This window comes from Acromyrmex echinatior, chromosome 6 (assembly GCF_024713525.1).
Source record: "Acromyrmex echinatior isolate Ae372 chromosome 6, ASM2471352v2, whole genome shotgun sequence".
Taxonomy (NCBI): Eukaryota; Metazoa; Arthropoda; class Insecta; order Hymenoptera; family Formicidae; genus Acromyrmex; species Acromyrmex echinatior.
In genome coordinates this window covers 13942125-13960401 of record NC_141857.1, presented here as the reverse complement: position 1 = coordinate 13960401, position 18277 = coordinate 13942125, and the positions used below count along the sequence as shown (strand labels likewise).

Genomic DNA, 18277 nt, shown 5'->3' with positions numbered 1-18277 from the left:
GCGGAATAGGTGTCACAGCATCCCTTCGGACGTTGATCCATATTCCGAGACTGAAAAGGTGCATACGACTCACAGGTGTTCGCCTCAGCGCGTATACCTGTGAGATTGAGTCTAACCCTTCTATACCCTCTCCATTCTCCCTCATTCTTCTTGATCAAATTTCCAAGGGTTTGGACGCAACATATATGATGGTATGTAATTATATGTGGGATATAATTATACGTGGCACCATACATAATCATATAAATAACATAAAATGTTCCGAGACGGCAAAATATCTGGAAAACTATAAGTTTTATAAAAAAATATTTTAGATAAAAGTTGTAGAGTTTAAAAAGGCCTAGCCGCTGACTTAATCAGTTTGATTTTGGGTCTCCAAGGTAGGACAAAGTCAACTTGAATTTTTTAAGTGAGACTTACCATTTTTTCTTTCATTTTCTTATAGTCTTTGCTGAGATCTTTTCAAAATATTACAATTTTATCCATTTTAGGTCAACCATTTACAAATTATTGAGTATTTTATGATGAGATATCAGCGACTGTAGGTGAATTGAACACGAAAATTCATTTTTTGCGCTAAAACTTACATGTTTTGTTTAACAAGTCATAAGTTATAACATACGAGAAAACCATTTGATTTTACTGGAAACAATTTTATATGGGATTAATGAGTCCTTTGCATAAACGAAATAATATAATGAAATTATAATTTCTCTGTGTCATTCCTATGATATACAATACTTTATACTTTATTTTAAATAAAGTACAATAAAGTATAATCTAATAACAATCGCGAAAAAGTTATTAATTTAACATTTATATTTCTTACAGATCATTTTAAAATGTGATTAAAGAAGCTCATGTTCCAAACATTGCTTCTAATAGCATTTTTCTTATCGATTCGTGGACTGGACATTGTATCAATATCATTTCAGATTTAACACCTGCAAGAAAAGATATTACTACTATGATCATACCAAAAGACACTATAGGGAAAATACAATCATTAGATACAATATTTACAAATTCAAAATTTGGAAAAATTTTGCTAAAAGATTTTCAGATATTGTTTTGTTATTGGAAACTAATATAAATTTACACGAACGAAATAATATAATAAAAATGCAATCTCTGAAACAATCAATTATCATCGCCACAATATCACAACTTAAATATTTGTGATTTAAAAATGATTATATAAAGTTTATATGTGTGAAACGTCCCTTTGAGTCGGAAAGTCCTATATCATTTTACAATTTTCGCAATAACAAGACATTTATTATTAAAAATCGCTAAATATTAGTTTTCAATAATTTTTTTACTCAAGTATTATCAACTTTACAGAAAAACAGCAGGTGACAGAAATTGTTTATTTTCTTCTCTACATATAAAATTTTGATTAAAAATTTTTTAAAGTGTTTCGTATCGTATTTTCTCAAATTAATAAAAATAATTGCCAATATAGGTATATAAAAAAATATAATATTCAAATGTTGATAATTTCTAAAAAAAATTCTTAGACCTCTATAAAAAGAAAGTAAACAATTTTTGTCTATTTTTCTGTAAAATTGGTAGTACTTGAGTAAAAAATTATTAAACACCAATATTTAGTAATTAATATCTTGACTGTATTCCAAAATTGACTGCCAGTACTGAAAATTTATAGTGCATGTAATGTAAATTGTAGCATTTTCAATGCTTGCAGTCAATATGGAACACAGCTCTTGTCAATTATTATAAAAGTTGCGAAATGACAGAGGACTTTTCGACTCAGTTTATTCCGCTCTACTTGTGCGCGAAATGAGGGAGGTCATTCTGAGATACTCTGTATAATATAGCATGGAGAATTTTAATCGCTCAGAAACTAAGAGAAATGTATGAAAAAGTTTCACATGAAAGTTGTAGATTTTTTTGGGGGAAAAAAGATGGAAAAAACAGATTTTGTATATAGGGCCAAGGTCAAGTCAAGGTCAATATGAATTTTTAAATAAAAATTATTTGTTTTTATAGGTATATTTTTGTATAAAGAGACATAAACGACAGAAAAATAATACTAAAATTTTAGTGTAAAACACTCGAAAATTAATGATTTTTTTTCTTTTACTTTGAGTTTTTTATTCAGATATTTTTTTAGGTCATTTAGATCTGTTCGCATTGCTTGAAACCCCCAAAATTTTTACACTTAAAGTGATATTATTAAAAAAATAGATTCGGGCGTTGAAATTAGAGAAGGTACAAATGCAAAGAGTATAAGCAACGCAAACTAACCTATTAACCTATTATCATCTCATCAAGAATTGCAACAGCTAATAATACATATTTCCACTTCGACATAAAATTATAAAGACCAAAATATCAAAATAATAAAAAAAATAAATTCTATTTCATCTTCTATATTTAACATGAATTCTATATAAGTTGATCAAAAATATCGTTTTTTACAGTTAAAAAACTGGTTTGATACTTTTCTCCAAAGTCAAAAATATCATTTTTTTTACATCTCTATTTTTGTAACTGAAGTCGAGGCGTTTTCAAAACGCTATAATAAAATATTTTTTCATTAAGTACTTTTTGAGTTATAAAACTTGACAGTTACTACTAACATTAGCATATTAACAAGATATGGAGATTACTTATAATCAGTTTAGTCTGCTTTATCTACGCATGAAATTTGGCGGTCATTCTGGGACATTCTTGTATACGTATGTAGAAAGAGAGAAAAAGAGGGAAAGAGAAATTTGCAACAAAAATGCATACGATTGCACATTGTAGAAAACAATTAATTGTACGATTCGTTATTATAAGTGGAACTTGCTTCGTAAAAAGTGGAAAGTCATACGCCCCTAGATATAGGAAGTCATGAGATAGACCTTTTATCAAAATTTAAATTAGTTTATATTAAAACAATCTATCTCGTATAGTTATAGTTATAGTTATTTACCTGTACGTCCGATACCGAGACATTCGCCGATCCGTCATTGAGATTGGGCTCGCATTTGACAATCCTCGAAACATCCTCACAACTTGATTCTCGCGAAGAGTCTTTCGATCTCGATTCTGGTGGATCGTTGTTCCGTGTCACACGACCCACGGATACCCTCTTCTGCCCTTTAAATCTAGTTTCCCGCTTGTACATCGGAGGAGGTATACGCTTCTGAAAATAATTATAATAAATATTCAGATTGCTATGTATTTACCTTTTTCTAAATTATTAAACATAAGTCGTAATGTACTGAGAATTTCTACTAGAAGGAAAACAAAAATTTATCATACAAAATTTATTGAAATATTTATTGTATATTAAAGGCAGTCTTCGAGAATCTTCAATGAACTCTCTTATGGATAAGGCGTAAGTCACTAATTGGGTAATAAATGTTTAATTTTTAATAAAATGATTTCCATAATTTTGATTGTTCCTCCTTGTCAAAATTTATGGAGACAAGCGCCACCATTTACTCACCCTTTATGTACGGTCATGATTAGAATGGTTGCAACACTTTTTTTTGTAAATGTCCAAACGCATAAATATTACGAGGATGTGAATCTCTACGTCTAGTGAGCTACAGTGAAGTTCGAATTAGAATATCTGTCAGAAAAATCGTATACCGAGTATATTAGAGAAATAGATAAGAGAAGGTGGTGTACCTTTGACCAATTTTAACTTTTTTTGTGCAAACTATACTTTGATGTCTAAAAATTAAAAAAAAATTCTAAAATATTCTTTGAAGTGTTGACATTAACATTTTTTATAGATTTAAATTGTTATGTTTTATACATTTTTTTATATTAAAAAAAATTGAATTTTGGTCAAATATATAATACCCATGTTGTATCTCTGACCAAGCAGTGTTGTATCTTTATAACCAATGTATAAAAAGTATAAAGATAAAATATACAACAAAAATTTAATTTTATTTATATTTTCATATATTTTTAATGTCTTTTTACATTATATATAACTTTATATATAAAATATATAAAAATAAACTTCACCATACAAATTGAAGATGCATTGTTTTTGCACGAAATAAATCTGGCAAAAATAGTGTTGTAAAGCGAGATTTTAAATGTCGAAGTTGATCTCTGTCAGGTTATAACGCTTAAAATACGTTATTATCATTACTAAAGCCCATATCAGACTACTGATTCTACAAGCCAATCGACAGTTAACTCTGACTACCGATCTATAATGGACCCATCATAATGAGTCTGACTGATTGTAATTGATTCACTGTAGATTAGCCTGCAAAGTCATTATCTGACAGGTTTTAGTAGTGACATAATGGATACATTTTAAATGTTCTAATCTGAACAGTAATCAACTTCAACGTTTAATATCTCGCTTCACGGGGCCAGAAGGACGTTTTTTTCTGATAGATTTATTCATTTCATTCAAAATTATGCCTAATGAGCATAATTTTAATAACATTGTAGGTGAGATAGCTAAACTAAATGATTGTCTGACATCGTATTGACTGGTCAAAGATACATTATCAGTTATTAAAAGTACAACGCTTGTTTACTTTCTATGTTATTACTTTTATAAATTATAGGTTAAGATTAAAAATATACAATCTATATAAGGCCAATAAGAATCACAGGCTGATAAAGGTGCCAACGATTAAAATCTATACCATTAATTGATTTTGTGGAATCGATTTTGCAAACAAAATAAAGAAAATTCCACACAATCGATTAATGGTATAGATTTTAATCGTTGGCATCAGCCAGTGACTCTTATTGGCCTTGTATAAATTGTTTATTTTTAATTTTAAGATTTTTAATTTTAAAATTCCGTAAAATTTGATTATAGGTTAAGATTAACAGCATTAAGTTTTAAATAATTTTTTCTAAATATCTATTTAACATTTTAGGCAATCCCAACATAAAATAAAATAATATAACATACATATGTAACATATATATATATAATACATATACAATATATAAAATACATATATAACATTTTATGAGATTAAAAAGTGTCTTGAAATTACTTCATTCACTTGAAAATAATAAATGATTTTTCATAGGAGTATAATTCTCTTTATTATTATTGTAAGTTATAAAATATTTCTGGTGCTCATACTACAAATTACATATTTTTACTTTTACAAATGTCCAGAATTTTTTATAAATTCAAATAATACAACCGATCAAAGAAACACCATGTTCCCTTATATATAAATCTACAATCAATATATTAGGTGTAGTAAAAAGAAATCCATTATTTTTCCAATAGATCACGCGTAGACGAGATACAGATTACTAAAGTCATCTATTGGAAAAATAATGGATTTCTTTTTACTACACTTAATATAATCTCATTTGATAAAATTATTTATAAATATTAAATCCTAGAATTTTTTATTATTAAAAAAATTAAAATTGCTAACGATTAATTTTGATAATAAAATAATTAATAATATTGAAATTAATAACATCGAATTAATACATTAATTCAATATATTTAACATGGAACATTTAACATGAAATATATAAAAATATATGAATATATATTTAAAATTAAAAAGTTTTTATGTTCATAAACTTACGTTATAATAAAAATAAAATATGAAATAAAATTATTACTTTAATCATTAACTCTATCGTTGCAATAAGACTGATCATGGAACCTACTGCGAAAAACATTATCTCATCCAGGATAATATTTTTCTTAATAAGTGTCTCTGCAGTGTTTAAGGTGGTTATTGACATTATTATTAAATTGATGATCATTTAATTTGTGATATTATTATTTTAGTTTCAGTTCATAAATGCCGATTGCATTTCAAGTTGGAGTAACAGTAATCTGCAGTTTATACAGGGTGTTGGGAATTTAAATGTCAAAATATCGAGAGCGTATAGGAAATCAATAAACTATTAAAGAAAAATAATAAGAAAAAAGTCCTGTAGAAATATGCTCGTTTTTGCTTCATTTTAGAGAAAATCGCAAAATACAAAAGGTAGTTTACATTTTTGTTCACTCTCATTACTTATTCGCATTGTATTTATTCACTTGCTTAATGTAGATATTGTTCAAAATGATCTCTTGCAGCAATACAAGCATTGCATTTAGTGCAAACAACTCCTGTTGCAGCCAAACATTTATCTGATAATATTTAGTGCAGCCTCGATTTGATTTATCAATTGTTCTATACAGTTGATTAATTCCCTATACAAAGAAGTTCAGTAATGTCAAATCAGGTGATCGAGGTCAAAATATTATTTCTCCACGTCCAATCCATCGTCTGTCTAGCCAAGCTCAAGTAGCTCTGCCAATGAGCTAGTCACCCATTGCATTGAAATCACGTTTCAATCCGTTATTGCAGGCCATATACGAAAACAATGTCAGCATATTCAACGTTGGAATATGTACGCGGTATATTGTAATAGGAATAATTATCTTGATTTCTGACGAATAACTGACGAATTTACAGAAGAAAGGCAAAAATGTAAACAAACAAATAAATATACAAAAATTCAATACACGAGCTAATAAAGGATATAAGATTAAATTAATTAACTGCAATTATTCAAATATTCACATATGTTTCGAGACCACAGGTCCTTCTTCAGTATGTACAATATATAATTCTCTAATAATCATAACCGCAAAGACTATCTCGACATGATTAATTTAAACAGTGATAATATAGAAAATATATGGAGACGCAGATTATTTTAACATAATTGAGTTAACTGTGACTGAATTAACTGTGACTCTTGAAATTTTTTATATTAGTTCAACTTAACGGTGTGTGTTGAATGGACTAATATGAAAAACTTTAAAAGTTATCACAATTAAGGGGGTTCTTGTGTTTGATAAAATGTAAGACTATAATATACATGTAATACAAAAGTTAATAATATCAATAATATTTAAACAAAATTTTCATTGACTTTTACTGTACTATTTTGATGATATTTAATTACAAATTTATAAAATTTCACATTATAATTTGAAGGTATAACCTTATTCTGTACTTATTCTTTTTTAAATTGAGATACTTGCGTATAAGACAGCAATTTAAAAATCGTTATAATTATAAAGTAAACACTTAAGTTTGTTCTCCTAAAGTTTCATTTAAACTGATCGTACCGTTTACAAGAAATTTATATTCTTCAATGAAAAAAGCTAGAATATATGTCAAATAGACAATGCATGTACATTAAATGAGCATCTTACAACTTTTATTTTGTCATTTTGAAAATACTTACAATTAGTAACATATAAAATTTACAATTCATTATGTATAATGATATAAGATATTGTTAGTAATCTTTTTATTCCATTATTTTAATTATAATAATAACATGTTTTACATGTTATTATGAATAAACTATTCTATTGACTAGGAAGTAGCTCGAGAATCTCCTTAACTCAATTATGTTAAAAATCACTTTGAAAAATAACATTCTACCATTACGCTTTTACTTATTGAAAAGATTATTTGTAATGAGTAACGCACAATGAGTAAAATGAATAACGAGAAAAAAGTTACGTGTTACAAATAACGAGTTATTTTCAGTAACGAGTGACTATTACAACTCGTTGTAAGTAACGATTGAGTAGCCCTTCCAAGCCAGAGCGCGATTCCGTAACTGTCTTTACACGCTTACTGACAGTTGTTAGTGTCGTTGCGCAGATATTTTATATAGTAAAAAAATTGCGCTAACGACACCAGGTAGGCGTGTAAAACAATTACAGAATCGCGCCCCTGATATTATAGTTAAAAATTTTCGTAAAAAATGTACTATTAGATGTACAAATAAGTTTCCGCTGTTTTTAATCAAAAATTAAGCATTTATTGTGAAAGAACGATATATAATGTTTTATTGAAAGTATTGTCCATCGCTAGCCACTACTTTTTGCGTTTGGCACGAATCTTCATTCAATAATGCTTCCAATTCCGTGTCTTCGTATACTTTCGGCCTTCCGCTACGTTCTTTGTCTTCGACGTCAAATTCACCGTTCTTAAATTTTTTAAACCATTCACGACAACTTCTCTCACTTAAGGCAGCCTCACTATATGCTTCCAGAAGCAATCGATGAGCCTCAGCTGCAGATTTCTTCAAATTAAAGAAGTAAATCAAAAGTTCCCGCAAATGACGCTTATTCGGCTCAAAACTCAGCATTTTCGCACAAAAGAAATATATGATGCTGATACAAAATCGCTAGTATTTCAAGATTATGTTGTTGACAGATGTCCAACCTTACGATATAATGTTTTACATCAGACATTTTAACCATAGCTTGCTAGTGGTGCCGTCTTTTGTCAAACGGCGGAAACTTATTTGTACACCTAATAAAATAAATCTATAAAGGAATATAATGCCGATAAGAGCCGACACAGTGTGTGCGTATGTAATAAAATATAATATTTATGTCAATTATCAATTATAGGCGTTTCGACCACATGATTCGTTCATCTTCAGTATATCAATATCATTTTTCGGAGTCAATTAGAATCGTTGTAACAAAGATACAGCAAATACCATTAATGCAAACAACTGTGTCGGCTCTCATTGGCATTATATTGCTTTTTTGATTTAATCCTTGGAGCCTTCCAAAGGCTAAAAGTGAAGGGTGAAAGATTATATTAATCTAGTCCTAATAAAAAATATGAAAAAGAAAATATCAGTTGGAAGGAAACGAGAAAATGATTAAGAAAATAACAGACGTGGCGTATAGTAATAAAATTGAAAAAAAGACGTACAATAATAAAATTGAAAAAAGGCGTACAGTAATAAAATTGAAAAAGGTGTTTATTGAAAAAGCAATATTGTTACATAAAATAATTCTTTTGTGAAAATAAGCATTCCTTTTACATTTTACGTTTTAAAAAGTACATGATGTATATGATGATTGTATATGATGACATACAGTATCGGGTTTGTCTGATTTACGTTTACAACAAAGAAAAATTTTATGAAATAACTGTGCAATCAATTGGTCATTTACAATCAGAGGTTGTTTACAATCAGAGGTAAACTAAGAAAATGACTAAGATTATAATCATTACACATAAAATGTAGAAATGCACAGCAGTATTGTCCACAAGTTTGAGAAAGCATTCCTTGCAGCCTCATCATATTCCAGCGATACGTAGTGGAGTTTCAGCGTAATCGTAAAAGGAATCGTGGATCAAAAAGCGGCAAGCCATAGCTATCGAAATACGTTCCTGTTCCGTGTTTCGATGCAGAAGATGATCCAGTGCTGACCAGGTCGATCGTGATCGTCCGTATTAGCGATAATGGCAATCGATCTCGTTCACATCCTCGATAGTCGGTCGGCAAAATAGACTTCTGCATGTCGGACAATGAGATGATGTAATGTGTTCAAAACTTTCAGCGAATTCATTTTTCGTCATCGGAGAGCGTGAGAGAAGAAATGTTTAGGTAAATTTAAAATGTATCTCTTTTACAAGTGTGTGCATTGTGGAGTTCTCAAAAATACTCGACGTTTGTGAGAGGCTAGTGTTAGCTTTATCTCTATCGGTCGGCAAGTCGAATTATGAAAAATCTTTTTTCTCCTGGTCTGTCGTTTGTTTGTTCTCACTCTGATTCGCCTTTTCTGTCACTCTATTTTTCTTCCACACTTCAATGTTGCGGAAGATATCGCGATTCTGATTTTTAAATTGAATTGAAAAATTTCTGCTGTCTGTTTCTTTGCTGTCGACGTCGCTCTTGTTCCAATTTTCTAAAGGAAGGCTATCGTAACTTAAATTGCTGCTATTTCATACAGTTAGCCAATGTTTCAATTTGTAAGGCGCAAGATGATTCGCCATTGAATCGAAATCCGTGATGTGTACAACGTTGTCCTCGGCCTTCAAAATCCGATAGATTTTTAAAAACCGGAAAAATATCTTCCAGATTGTATACGTTTCTAGAGAGTAGATTACTCAGATACCTTCTTTTATCTTCTGCTATAAATGTAGCGTAATGTTGCGTAATGTCTCGCAGATGTATCGTAAAGTATTTAGGATTGATATCTTCGTCGTACCATTCGATTCCGTAATTTCGTGTAAGCCAGTTGTTTTCTCGTTTTACTCTCAGATAAATCACCAAAGGGATAAGGTGGCTTCATAATCCAGTGATCGGTGATCGACAAATTAATCGCAAGAACGCGACTTCTTTCGAATAAAGTTTTCTTCAACATCATGAAAATCTTATATATCGATCTATGATTGTGGTCAAAGTCTTGCTATAAATGCTTTGAAGCGTTTAATGGATCATTTAGAAGAAAGAATTTTGCAAATTGACCAATTAAAAAACGCTTCAAAGAATTTGTAGCATCATGTTGACCATAACCTATCCATCATAATATTCAAATTTACCGTGTCCTTTTTACGCCACGAAGCGTCAACATCAGCGTCGCGAACAAGACTGAAGTTTTTTTCGTTATCTTACGTGCAATTAGATTTTTAAAACTGTGTAGTGGGGAAAAATAATGTTCTCACGAAAGACATAGGGCTAACAGGAAAAGTCGACAATGACTTGACGAGATGAATCGATTTCTAAAACGTTATCAAATTCGGCATAGACGATACAATTAGTCACGGAAAGAGCTTTTGAATCTCACTTCTAAGTGACTCTCGTGTTTCACAAGATTTCAATGCTCTGCGCAATTAGCGGATAGGTTCGGAGTAAGATCGAAAGCGAAAAGAGTGTAACCGTTGGCGTATAATCGTCTCTATTTATAGAATTACCCTTATTCAGAAAATGATTGCCGGTTCCCGAGAATAATGTGTGATAAGCTTCAACACAGAGCGATTCATCTTTCGAAAAATTTGGCTGTAACGGTCTACTGGGAATTTGCATGCCATCGGCGTACAGCGAAAAGAAATTTATTCCGTAATTTTTTTAATTAAACGGGTTTAATTTTCTATCGCCATTAAATGCCTTGTTATTGACAAAGCCGGCTATTATTCGTTTCGGCAGCTGTCCGAATATTGCATTGTCTATCGATTTCCTCAGCATGTATCTTGAATGTTTTAACTTTGACTCTCCTAAGAGGATACTTAGCAGTAGTTTTATTCAGCATTTTAGCATGTACGAGTAGCACATCCGGGCTTATTTTTGCTCTTCTTACGAGACTGGCATCGAGAATGCGTATTTTTGGTATTCATATTTTTGGTATTCGTATTTATCATTTTACTTTCCATAAGGCAAAATGAATTTTTCGAACGTACGAGTCTCATTCTAACTTCTACTCCGTTATTTAAAAATTTATCTTGATTGAAAACGTCGAAGTGAAAGTGGCCTATGAGATCTAGCGTGTGATTTCCCTGAATGTATTGCGCGCGTCTCTGGAGCGCCATATTTGGATTTGATGAGTCTAACATGTCGTCCATGTAATCGGGAATATTCATGTCCCATAAGCAAGAGGTTAGATGGGAAGTTTTTGCGGATGAAGCATAATTTAATAACGCATCGATGTACTCGCGGTACACGTAAGCGTTGTTTGGTAGCGACACGAGTTTTTAATTCAAATATACGTCGATTTGTACATGGCATGCAATAAATGATTTACGAGTCCTACTTTTACCATGTCGTCGGAGGCCGATGTGTTCTCCCCGCGTTCGCTTTCTACGTGTATACGAAGGCTCAACATGAAGTGAGTGAGATCCAGATAGTCTTCTCCGTCCGGGTATGACAATTCTATGGGCAAGTCATCCGCGAGCGAAGTTACTGTTTGTAATAAATCCATTGCGGATTCTCGATGCTGGTTTATGTAAGTAGTAGAGAGAAGAAATCGAATTCGCTCTTTATACACTCGCTTGAGTGTACATGAAGAAAGAACATGCTTCTTCTTCAGCCGCAAATTCCTATCTCAATTAAGAGAATACGTCGGATGCGTTTTTGATTCGATGTTTCCTAGTGGATAGTTTTTTGTTCTCTTCTTGCAGCAACGAATTTTTTTTATTCTTTGTCATTTTTTTGCTCTTTTTCTCTATGATACTTCTCAATGATTTTTTTTTTTTTGATCATCCGATGTCGTTTACCCGTCGACTATCTCGATCACCGAAAAGAAACTGAAGTACTGCGGACTTTGCGGATATTTTATATCCCGACTTCCTCATCAGACAACTTATTTTTTCTTTGGCTTTTCTCTTCAGATTACTCCTCGATTCCGCGAGGTAACTTTTAACCGATTCCCTCAACGGCTTATTATTTTGGACGTTTTCTATTATGTTAATTCCCGCTTCTTTTCGACAACATGTGCACTTTTATTTAGGTAAGGTAATATTTTTCTAAATAGCCCGCCGAAAAAGCTTCCGATTCCATGTCCACATTGGTAGGGCGAACCGATGAAAACATATGGAATTCCACCTCAGCTACCGGTGTCCCGCGCATCAAAATACTTCTCATATTCCATCGCTAGTTCCTAACTAAAGACTGTCATTACCGACACATTCGCGTATACGAAAGAAAGAAAGTTATTGCTTACGTTTAAAATAGAGCGTCAGCATTCCGAATTTGAATGGAATTTTTTTTCTAAGAATTCTTACATCTATTTCAATCATTCTAAAATTCATTCGTCGCATTCGTGATATATAATTTGGAAATGAGAAATGCTTCACCAAGTAATTATGACTGTGTGTCTCGACCAGAACTATCCTGAAAAGAAGAATACGTATATCATCTGTTAAGGCTGACAAATATTGCAATAAACGGACATTTTATCGGGGATACCTCGCCAAACTATAAGGTTCGCTATTCCAATAACCGTCTGCAAGTCATCTTCCCGTCTCCTTATTAAATGCGTGAGTAAGAATAGTTTCTTCTTCTGTCTCATTGGGTTTACGTATCGCGAGCTTGGAATAAAAAGGATGATTATTTGTGGAAATTGCTGATGGGAAAGCTAGCATTCTCATAGAAGATTGTCGAAAAAGTTTATATGATGTAGCATTTTGTCCTTCTCATCACAGTTAATACTTATGAAGTATTTATCGCCAGACGCTTTTCGCTGTTCCAAATAAAAATGCGATTCGACACGCGATTTTACACGCGGTATTAATCACATCAATAAGCTCATGAATATCGTTGTAAATTCCATTTGGAAATGCAACATCTTTTGCCACCATTCGTCCCCTCATCTGGTTTAACATCAACGAGTCTGATCACATTTTCATTATACGTGTAAAAACAGGGAAATTGAATCTCGCTTATCGTAACCTCCTATTGTTCGTGTAGCACTATAGAGAGAAGTAATTCCGTGATGAAGGACGTTGTGTTATCCGGAAAATGAGGCATACTGCTATTATACTCGGAAGTACCAGAAGAAATTGTTCCTCCTCTATCACAAAGAGAAATTAAACTCGAAGCCGTAATCCAAATATCAAACATACTGGGATAACCGCGCCAACTAACAAGTACTTGCTTATTAGCCCTTTGTCCCCTACTCTTTATCACGCGATCGACAATAAACTGTTCTTCTTCTAAGTTTCTTTTAACTCGATCTAATTCTTGCTCACAAAAAATATCGTCTACGACTTCGTCTGTTAAATCTCGCAATTCGTTCACGTGAGAGCTTTGCCAATCAAAGAATATGGTAAATTTGAAATATTTCCTGGCTCTACTTAGCCTCGTATCTTTCCTCGAAGGTATCTTTTGCTCTACTGATGCGAACAAGATCTCCGAGCAATATTGAATTTGTTGCGTTCATTTCTTTAATGTTTCGTTTTTCCAACGACGAGCTATATTTTCACGAGCGATATGCGCGTTTTCTCTTATTACTACCGCAGGTTCTTCTTGTCGCGTGTGATTGTAAGCGCGTACAATGTCCTGCAAAACATCAATGTAGCGTCGCGTATTTTTATGCGTGAAATAACGCCACATTCAGTGTTCTGTTGAAGCGCTTGACGATGGCGGCTTTGACATCGGGATGGCGCGTTACTCGAAAACGAATGTCGTTTTCTTGCAAGAAATTTTTGCATTAATTGCGCGATAAATTCTTAACCCTTGTCCGTTTATAAGTACGGCTACTCGTTCTTCGCTTTTTGCTAATACGTGTTGAAAAGCTTTTATCGTGCAATTATTCGTTTTGTCACATAACGGTTCAACCTAGACGTATTCACTTAGTACATCAATAATCACTAACAGATACAAATAAATCATTGTAATTTTTTAGATTTCGGAGTTCGATCAATCTAACTCCCACATATCGTCAATGCTTGTTACGTTGTAATGCAATTGTGGAAATTTTCTACACAATGGCCGATACAACGTGTACGCGTCTTGTCATTCGAGCCAGCGTACAACTTCTCCTTGTGAGAAATAGCACTTCGGTTTAATAGCACGAGTTAGATTCTCCATTGCCGAATAGCCAGCATAATGCAACATAGTATAGTTTTGTCAAATGTCACGTTTTATTTTAGTTTTTTTCAACCGAGTAATCGATTTTTTCCCGTTTGTAAAAATACGGAGGTATCAGTATACGACGGCGGGCGCAGGGGGTGGTGTCTCCCCAGCGCCCGAATAAAGTCGAAGGTGCCAAGCACCGCCCGGGGTCATGTCGTCTCTCAGACGACGCCATAAAAATCCCCGGGCGGGAATAGAAGTCGGCAATAAGCCGACTGGCCTGAGGGACTCCCAGAAGTATGCTGCACGCGTTCCTGGGAGTCCCTCATGCAAGGCCAGGTAAGGACACTCGGAGGGGTTTTAGTGGGTGCAAGCCCCACATAACCCCGGGCTCTCCCCCGAGGCTCGGGGTATGCGTCAGGCATTTCCCCTCCGTTATCAAAAAAAAAAAAAAAAAAAAAAAAGTATCAGTATACAAGAAAGAATCAATGAACCTTCCTTATCTATTCCTTATTCGAAATTATTATGTTTTTCTCTTTTCTTCCGCTCTCGATACAATCAACATGGAACTTGCGCTTTCAATATAAAAGGCGTGAAACTTGCACGAAGTCAATGTTTGACGCTGTTTGCAATAACACCATGCATGGACAATAATCTTTTATTTCTCACAAGTGCGAAAAGTATGTTCAGTTCACGGAGTAATCATGCAAACTGATTTCTATCTACTGCTTTCACAGTTTTTCTCTCGTACATCGCACCGTTTATTAAGTCAATGATATTCGAATCTTTCACGACGTTACTGTCTACAATCACGATTCCATGCTCGTCCCAACTAATTCTATTAGGCACAGCTTTTCAAAATAAATGTTTCATCAGAAAGTGCGCATGCTTATGGTAAGATTTCGGTACGCTTTCCATTATTTCTTCAATACTTTCCATCGCATGATTATGCTCGCTCGAAATTTCGAAATTTTTCGTAATCATATTGGCATTAGTGATGAAATTTGGTGTTGATATATCCGATGTTTGCGTGAGATCGTGAAAAATGCCATCGTTCGTCGTCTCGTTATCAGCGAAGGTACCCGGTGGCGTTGTCTTCTGCATTTTCGTTTTCGTTGCGTGTGTCTTTCTGCGTTTCTTGGATAAATTGTAGGTATCGCCATAATGCCTCTCTGTACATTTTCCATCTCACACGGCCAGTCAGAATAAAGAATACAACTCATATCCGCATCGATTCGTGTTAGATCAGTTCCGAGAGAGTTTGCGCTATTATTATTAGTGCTCGCTGTATTATCCGAATTTTACTGTGATTTCCTTTGACTCTCTGCCAGTGAATGATGTGGGATTTTGACATAGCTAATTCTGATGCTGCATTAATAGGATAGCTACTCCGATTCTAACTCACATACAGCAACCACCAGATGGCTCTAGTGTCGTCGGTGGGGGGGGGCGAAGTCACAGACGCTGGGTCCGAAAGAGGGCGAAACGTGTCACCGGAAGTCCGTGGTAGAAGGGGAAGGGAGTTTCATTCCTTTTCTCTCTTCAATCTATTGTCCTCCCTCTCCTATCAATTGCAGGATGCAGTTCTCTCTCTTTCATCCATTGCAATCCTATACTTATTATTCACGCTCTCTTCTTCCCGTTGCGTTCTTTATTTCTTCAACTCCCACTTTTTTCTCGCACGCATTAAAGATATTTTATTAAGTAATTATGATATTCATTCAACGATTTTTATCATACGATTTAAAATAAAATGATATTTACCAAATTTAATGATATTTTAATGATATAAGACATGAATAGCCGAGTACCCTTTCTTATTAACTAGTTTAATGGATATGAAAAAGGAATGGTGAAAAGGCTAGTGAAAAGATTTTGAAAAGGAATATATTTTTAATGAACATTATTTATCATGTAATGCAGCATGTACAATATAATTTAAATCATAGATTATTAGTTCACATTCTATGATAAAATTTTTATCATAAATTTTGTACAAAATATTTGCAGCATCGCGTTTATTAGTAATACAATTTTCTGTTAAAAATGATACAAAATATTTGAATTTTTCACTAACACCATGCGTATACTGACTCAGTTCATAGAATACATGTCCGACACATTGCTCAAGCTTAAATACGAAGAGCATAGTTGTCGTTTTCATGTACAAGCATGTACCATATAATGCTATAAGGCGTATGACTTTGCTCATACGGTTTTTTTCCGAAATTCGAGGCTTTATTGTAAAAAACTGGTTATACATTTATGATTCAAAGTATTGTCCATCGCTGGCCACTACTCTTTCCCATCTTTCGGGCAGCATACGAATCCCGCGTCGAAAAAACTGGTCATCTTTTGAGGCGATCCACGAATCGATCCAATTTTTTACTTCTTCATAAGACCGGAAGTGCTGATCAGCCAGGTCGTGTGCCATTGATCGAAACAAGTGATGAACAAGTCAGAGGGAGCAACGTCTGGAGAATACGACGGGTGGGGTAGGACTTCCCATTTCAACGTTTCCAAGTATGTCTTGACCACTTTCGAAACATGGGGTCGAGCTGCAAAATCACTTTATCATGTCTCTCGTTGTATTACGGCCGTTTGTCTTTCAATGCTCGGCTCAAACGCATCAATTGCGTTCGATACTGATCGCCTGTGATTGTTTCAGTCGGTTTTAACAGTTCATAATATACTACGCCGAGCTGGTCCCACCAAATACAGAGCATGATCTTGGAGCCGTGAATATTCGGTTTGGCTGTCGACGTGGAAGCATGGCCCAGAACTCCCCATGATTTTCTGCGCTTGGGATTATCGTAATGAACCCATTTTTCGTCCCCAGTCACAATGCGATGCAGAAGCCCTTCCGTCTTTGCCTTTCAAGCAGCTGTTCACAACCAAACAAACGTCGTTCAACATCTCTCGGCTTCAACTCGTACGGCACCCAATTTCCTTGCTTCTGAATCATTCCCATGGCTTTGAGACGTTTTGAAATGGCTGATTGAGTCACTCCTAATGATCGTGCCAATTCTTTTTGATTTTGACAAGAGTCTTGATCAAGTAATGCCTTCAATTCTGCATCTTCGAAAACCTTCTCTCTTCCACCGCTATGCTGGTCTTCGACGTGAAAATCACCTTCTTGAAGTATTGAAACCACTTATGACACGTTCTTTCACTAATAGCGGCTTCACCATAAATATTTGAAAGCATTCGATGAGCCTCAGCCGCAGATTTCTTCATATTAAAGCAGAAAATTAAAACCTCCCGCAAATGACAAGAATTTGGCTCGTAAACTGACATTTTCGAGAATAATTTTATGATGCAGACACAAATCGACTGATGTTTCTTTTTGGATTATGTTGACAGATTCCCAAGTTTATTGTGTGACGTCTATGATCTATTTATTTCGATCACCACTTACCGCTAAGCCATCTATACGAAAACCGAATAAGCAAAGTCATACACCTAATAATTTTACGTTATTATCTATTTTAACAACTTCCACATTCAGATCTTGAATCAATAATAATGATGACAATGATAATGATGATAATGAAAGAGTCGATTGCATTAATTGCTCAATATCTGCAAGTTTCTCGATGACGTAGCATAAAGCTTTCCACGTAGCATAAAGCAGGATTATACGGTTGCGTCGATTGCCGCAATTTCTACATGAGAGATAGGTCCCACGACGATCTCGACGTCCAAGAAATTATATGCTGTCATTATCAATGTATATCTCCTTATCAAGACTATATGAGGTATCTTGTTAGGTTTTGAAAATGTATGAGATGTATGAGAAGATGCGTTGTAGAAAATAGAAAACATGTAAATAGACCTTAGAAGAATACATAACGTATAAAATGTATAATCAAAATTTTATAAAAATTCAATAAACTTACTGTCTCTCGCACACCTTATGAATTGGAACGTAATAGTTCATAGTGTGAGACGCTTTCAAGAATAATATACT

General features: G+C 33.6%; 1 protein-coding gene and 1 pseudogene across 6 annotated transcripts in view; both read right to left on the bottom strand.

Moving 5' to 3' along the window:
• The window catches only part of LOC105154230 (uncharacterized), a 242674-nt gene that overhangs the window by 55105 nt on the left and 169292 nt on the right, over positions 1-18277 (bottom strand). For all 6 annotated transcript variants that reach the window (XM_087406874.1, XM_087406871.1, XM_087406872.1 and 3 more), the window contains one exon: positions 2942-3154. In XM_087406874.1, coding sequence (XP_087263000.1) covers positions 2942-3154 — 213 coding nt within the window. The remainder of the gene's footprint in view (positions 1-2941; positions 3155-18277) is intronic.
• The window catches only part of LOC147909512 (uncharacterized), a 28128-nt pseudogene continuing 13506 nt past the window's right edge, over positions 3656-18277 (bottom strand).